The sequence below is a fragment of the Gossypium hirsutum genome, chromosome D02 (genome assembly GCF_007990345.1).
Source record: "Gossypium hirsutum isolate 1008001.06 chromosome D02, Gossypium_hirsutum_v2.1, whole genome shotgun sequence".
Lineage (NCBI taxonomy): Eukaryota > Viridiplantae > Streptophyta > Magnoliopsida > Malvales > Malvaceae > Gossypium > Gossypium hirsutum.
Window position 1 is genome coordinate 66232786 of NC_053438.1, and position 7002 is coordinate 66239787.

A 7002-nucleotide genomic window follows, 5' to 3' on the forward strand; every position below is an offset into this window, starting at 1 on the left:
TAATATTTATTTGTAACTCTTACATCATTTTCTATTTTATTCAACAATAATATATTATATTATCATTTACTTATAATAATGCAGGAAATTATTCTTTATTTTATTCAATAATAATGTATTATGTTTTATTTATGAATGATATAAAATAATATCTCAATGTTTTACTGATGATGCAGGGAAGTCATACGCCCCCATTTTACATACCTATTACATGTGGATGAATTACATTTAATTAATTGGAGCTATTACGTGATACGTAGAAAAAAAGGCATGTGTCAGAAGGCCGGCGCCAAATTCTATTGACTGCAATCATGGTACCTATCTTGTTTCCAACTCTTTATATATATATATATGTGGAGGTCTATGGTTCCTTTAGGATCGACGGGTTAAACATCAATTTCTCATTGTTTTCGATCAAGCCTTCCCCTCTCAGTCTCACTCCTTCACGAAAACTGCAACATACTTTGAAACTTAACTCATCCAAAGGAAACCCAATGGGGAGAACTCCTTGCTGTGACAAAAGTGGCCTCAAGAAAGGTCCCTGGACTGCCGAGGAAGATCTTAAGCTGACTAACTATATTCAGGTTCATGGACCAGGAAACTGGCGTACTCTCCCTAAGAATGCCGGTATGCAATTATTTCATCTCTCCTCGCCTCCACTTGAACTCAATCCCTCCAGCCTCTGATCATGCTTTTATTTCAAACTGTTTAGGTCTCCAAAGATGTGGGAAGAGTTGCCGTCTCAGATGGACGAACTACCTTAGACCTGATATCAGGAGAGGAAGGTTCTCATTTGAAGAAGAAGAAACTATAATTCAACTACACGGTATCTTGGGGAACAAGTAGGTTGCCTCAGTTTGGTAATGGTTTTCATATTAATGAAGATGTTGGACTTTAGACAGTTTCCTAATTTTTGTTGTGAATATATCAGGTGGTCGGCTATTGCGGGTCAATTGCCAGGAAGGACCGATAATGAAATCAAGAATTACTGGAACACCCATATCAGGAAAAGGCTTCTAAGGAATGGGATCGATCCAGTGACACATGCTCCTCGCCTTGATTTGCTTGACCTTTCTTCCATTATCAGCTCAACTTTGTGCAACCAATCGCTTCTCAATGTGTCAAACTTGTTAGGTACACAAGCTCTCCTAAATCCTCAACTGCTCAGCCTAGCAAACACCCTCTTGTCTTTAAAACAAGAAAACCCAGAAATGCTGATGCAATATCTCCACCAAAACCAACTAAATCTAGACCCCTCGTTACAAGCTCCCATTGCTTCAGTTTGCACCACCACGTCCACCGTCCCTTGTTGTACTTCGATGCTAAGCCAAACAGGACTCATACAAGCCACCGGAGAAGGTTTTTTCTCTTCCGATAAGACGAACTTCAGCTACCCAAATTCCCAAGAAAATTTGACAAATTTAACCAATGAATTTGCTGCGCAACCACATTACGTGCAGTGCAGCACAAATCCTACAGTTCCCATTCTGTCTGAAACTTCCAAGTTCCAATCAATGGATGGCAGCTTTGATTCGGTGAGGTCGTCGGCGATATCAAGTCCAACGCCTTTGAACTCATCATCTACATTCGTGAACAGCAGCAGTACCGATGACGAGAGAGAAAGCTTTAGCAGCTTGCTTAAGTTTGAAATACCGGAGGGCTTGGATATTAATGATTTTATGTAAATAATTTACAGCTTATAGTTTGGACTTGTAAACTAAATGCACCATCATTGTGAATGGTTTTTGTTTAATATTCTTTAAAACCCCTTTTTAGTGGCTTTAATTTGGTTTTGGTTTTGGTTTGTAATTTCTTTTTACTTCTATGTTGATGAAAATATGAAATATATAGTTTTCTTTTTTATTCCACCATTTTTTATTAATGGTCTATCTTTCTACTTTTCTTTTCAAAATTAAATGTAAATCATATGAATAAAGTTGAAAATTTTAATTAATATCATTCTTCACAAGATTTTCTTTGATTATTACTCCTAACCTTAGGATTTATCTTATATTATAAAATGGATGATAACACATGTGGTTATACCTAAAAAATAATTATTAAATCTTATTAAAATAAATAAGTACTTAGAAGTTTTTTTTCCCTTAATATTTCTGCAAATTATTGATCTTTATTGTTAGGGATCAATCCATATAAACAACGAGATAATAAAAGTGGAAAGGAACGAACACAAATATTTTACGTGGAAAATCATGGGCAAATGAGGTATTGACTTTTCACTAGATGAGTAAACAAGCAAGAGTCCAATACGGAGAAAATAAACCTAAATGTACAAACTGTACATTACCCAAAACCCCGAATACAAAGCTCAAAATCTCAAAGAGCAAACCGGTAAAAAAAATCCTAAATCTCATAAGGAACTCACAAAAGGGGTATAAAATAATCTTCATAATTACCACGAAACTCTCACCAAAACTCATATGCAACTGCATCTTGTCGCCCTAAAAAAAACCCTTACTGATTGACCTCTCAAAAAAGAGATACAATGGCCCCTTTAAATGGGCTAAGATTAAGTTCTAATCATACTAAAATATCTCTGAAATAATTAGAGTCTAATTAGAGAAGAAGTCTTGCTTGAAATCTAAAATGCAACTGTCAAATAGGAGAATAGACCTATCCATGGGCCGGGCGGCTCGGCCCGGCCCGACGGCCCGTCCAAAATATGGGAGGGTCCGAGTAAAAATATAGGCCCGAAATATGGGCTTGGGCAAAAAAATGAGGCCCGTTTAAAAAACGGGCCGGGGCTCGGGCACCACTTTTTTTGCCCGGGCCCGGCCCGGCCCGAATATAATAAATATATATATTTTTATTTTTATTTTTTAATTTTTAATTTTTAATTTTAAAATACTTTTAAAATATTTTTTATTTTTTTAAATAATTTTTTAATGTTTATTTAAAAAATGGGCCGGGTAGGGCCGGGCTCGGGCAAAATTTTAGGCCCATATTTCGGGCCGGGCCCGGGCCTAGGAGGTGGGCCAAAAAATTTTCTGGGCCCAGCCCGGCCCAGCCCATGAACATGTCTATAGGAGAACACGTCGTGACATTGCAATGTCTCATTCACCTTGTCATGATGTTGCCCATTGCGTCCTCTCGATGAGCTAGCGCTCCTCATCCCAACATCAGGCCTATTTTAGCTCTTTTTCGGTTGCTCGTCAATTGTCAATTAAGGTGCCTGCAATATATCCAATAAAATGCGATGCACACTCCACATTTATTGAACCATTCGAAAAAGAAAATTTAAACAAAAAGAAAAGAAAATAAAGATAAAAACATGATTGTTAAAAAATATATCATTTTTTCATCATAATTAATAATATTGATTAAGTAACCTTGTCAATGGCAACGGGATGCAATAGCGATGAGTACAAAAACATTAATAGAAGGATGTGCCAATTACTCATAAAGATAAGCTAGTATCTAATGCTTGCATGGTTCGATTAGGTACAACAAAATAAATACAACAAAAATCAACTACTAGAAATAAGAGGACGAACGAAAGTGATGGCATTTATTTTTATTTTCTTCTAATTAGTATTATACAACAAGCAAGCCTGAGGGAAAAAAAAGGGTTTAATACAAAGAAAAGAGTCCAAATGAGCATGGATAAACATGCAATCTATGGCACAGCTTTGGCCCGGTGAGCAACCATATAACTCATGTTTCAGCTTCTATGACTTCGCAATGTAATGGTCGTATTACGTTTGAAATAGGTTGTTCTTCTTCACTTATTTTAATTATAGATTCATTTTTATTAAAATAATTTTACTTAAATATTAGACTTTAAACTCAGGTCGAATAACAAAGTACTTCATAATTTGACAAAGTCAAGCTCTTCATTATGGATGAATTACGTATTCAACTAAACCTTGTATAAAGATGGACTACTAATTAACCACTTTTTGGAGTAGTAAATAAGGATATTTTACTCTCCAACGCAATCGCATTCTAGAAGTATATATATGATGTACATCCCAATTGCCCACATGCATCACTATCACTATCACTATCATTTTCCTTGTACATAATTAATTAATGTATCTCTTCCTCATCTTTAAGCAAAGGCAATTAGTTCCCTGTCTCTCTCTCCTCCACCCAAACTTCATTAGCCTTTGTTTTCGTAGAAAAAGTGCAACTTTGTCTTTGCATGACGTAAAGATGTTTGAGCTTTGAATTTGAAGATGGGCAAGGAAAATGCAGAAATCTGGGTGATTAATAAACAGTATGAGAATGAAAACGGAGTAGAAGAGAGTAGTCTTGGTTTATGAAATTCGGTTTGCCATTTTTCTTTTCTGTCCCACTAACGCACATATGGGATACGCTTTTTGCTGACATAATGACCACAATATTTTCTTGAATAATGAAGTGTGGTTTTTGATGAAAGGGTGAATGGCTGGTTTCTGCGGTTCAACAAGAAACAAGAGCAAGTTCCCTCAGCTAATGTCGTAATAGAGTAACTGTCCAAAACTAACTCCTCTAATAACCCTTGCTAACAGATTTAACTAACTTCTTAACTAACACTGCATTTGCATAGCTTGTAATAAACACTATACAAAATATCCCAAGTTGTAATTTGGAGAATAAAACATGCCAACTATCAAAAACCAGTGCAGAAGGAGAGATGATCAATGGTTCAGTGTTGTGTTAATGGCTGCTAACCATCCCTGTTTGTAAGTTTTTAAACCTTCAAGTCAATAAGAAATAAAGGCTGAAATGGATTTCTCACCCCATACACTTTGAATTTTAAACCCAAAGGAATTCATTTTATATATATGTCACCCTCTCTTTTGTTCATTCTCACTATAATTTCATAAGCTATTCTTCCTAATTTTAGATGAAACTAGTTTTACAAATTCAGATTTGGACATTTCACCCTTTCAATTAACGCCTTACTATATCTATGTATTGGGCCTTCCTTCGCTCACAAGTGTATCACCAATTTATTGATGCTCCTCTTATAGAAATTGGAGCGTACCTAAATTTAGAGTTTAATTTTTATATTTTAATTTTATCATTAATGTTATTAATTAATTTAAGTATTTTTTATTTTTTATTAAAAGATTTAATTTATATTGATGTTTAACTTTTCATTTGCTTTGTTTGACATTATTAGTCAATGGTCAAATTTAATTTTGGTTGGCCCTTTAGTACGAGTGTATCTTTTTTTTTTTTAATTCAATGTTATTTTTTTTACATGACAACCAAGTTTCTTTTTAATTTAAAAATGTTACACCAGTGAACTTAATAGAAGAATTTTAACGCTGCTAACAATTAGAGCTGAATTTTCAAATCCGAAAAGTAAAGGGATTAAATTCCTAAAAATAAAATAAAATAAATTCCAAATGTACAAAAGGTATAAAAACTTCATAAAAAATACTAATTTTTCAGATGTTTTAGACCAAATTTTTGATAAACTTTGATTTACGACTAACCCAACACTATCACCTCCATATATTTGATCCCATTCATAATTGTTAAACCATGCCACGTAATTCCAGCAACAACAGAAGCTGAAAAAAAAAGACAACTGTATTTAGTATATTATAGCTTTTAAAATTGAACTCATTAATTCAATTACGTGGGTCGAAACCTAGAATAGTGATATTAATAAACATGCTAGAATTAATCAAATCTTTTCATAAATAATGTAAAATGTCTTTAATTTCATCCCACCTTTTATTTATAATTTAGTTAACTACCAAGGGATTGTAATCAGCTGGGCCTACAATATGATGGGTCCCAACAGTTAGCTCAAACTAAGGCCCAAAGCAACATGGGAATCTCTTCCATCTTTCTCCCGGATTTAATGCATTCAATGTAAGACTAATCTCTAGAACTGCGTATAAAAAATATGTTAGGATGTTTAAAATAATATAAATTTCACAAGTTTAAGAAATACTTGATCCGAAATCAGAGTTGACCTTAAATTTGATGAAAAACACCTGATAAATTGATTTTTTACTCTTGACCTCTTCCCTTAATTTCACAAATCCTAAGTGATGTATTTTGTATGTGTAACCCTGATAGGTAGAGGAAGGATCAATTTTTAATCCAGTACGGCCATCAAATAACAAAATGAATGGATGCAATCTAACGTTTAGTCAAAGTAAAACTATTATCTCCCTTAAAAAATGGGTCTACATAATTGGATCAAAATCTTACCATCAAAACATATCAGTCAATAATAAATTTGAAACACCATAAATTTTAATATTCTAAGTTGAAGTCCTATCCTAAGTAAATTATAATGGGCTGTTGATATCTTTAAATAAAAAACCCATCAATATTTATCGAATACTCATTTTTGACTTGAAATAACATAAATCGTGTGGTTAAGCTCTTTATATTTAAAGCTAAAATTAGTAATATAGACGGCTTATTTGCTTCACTCGTTTTTTATACCACTTAGTTTGCTTTTATGTACCAATTATTGACATGATTTTTCATGCTAATGTTATCTTCCCTTTCTAACAACAAGCAGCCCAAGTCACCATAGAGTTGAACCTCCGTTTGGTTAATATTTTTAACTTAGCTCAGTTTTCTTACTTTTACATGTATAAACCACATAGGTTAAAAGGGAAATCAATTGTGTGTCACAATGGTAGTAAAATATAGTGTGCATGTATCGAAAAGAATAAAGTAGCAACAACCATTTGATAAAAGTTATATTATAGCCGAAAAGTATGAAAAGAAACCACTAAAACTGAGGTCAGGCAGGCTCACCAAATTGCAATTGCCAAAAGCCAAAAACCTTCCATCTCTAAGCAAAAAAAAACCACACAAAGAGTAAGCAGTAAACTGGTAATGGCAGAAAATATTAGGGCCCGTCAACCTGATTTTGGGACACCATGATTGCACCTTTTCATTCCCCTTTTAGATCAATTACCAAAGCTTTGGCAGGGCCATATTTATATATATGCATGAATCTAATCTGGGTCTTATGTAAAGCTATATATGTATTTTTAGGCGAATAGAAGGCTCCTT

General features: G+C 33.9%; 1 protein-coding gene across 1 annotated transcript; it reads left to right on the plus strand.

The window, feature by feature from the left end:
- Positions 1-380: 380 nt before the first annotated feature.
- Positions 381-1863, plus strand: LOC107907774 (transcription factor MYB41). Its single transcript, XM_016835092.2, has 3 exons — positions 381-627; positions 713-842; positions 932-1863. The coding sequence occupies exons 1-3, from the start codon at positions 495-497 to the stop codon at positions 1683-1685; spliced, it is 1017 nt and encodes a 338-aa protein (XP_016690581.2). The 5' UTR covers positions 381-494; the 3' UTR covers positions 1686-1863.
- The last annotated feature ends 5139 nt before the right edge of the window (positions 1864-7002 follow it).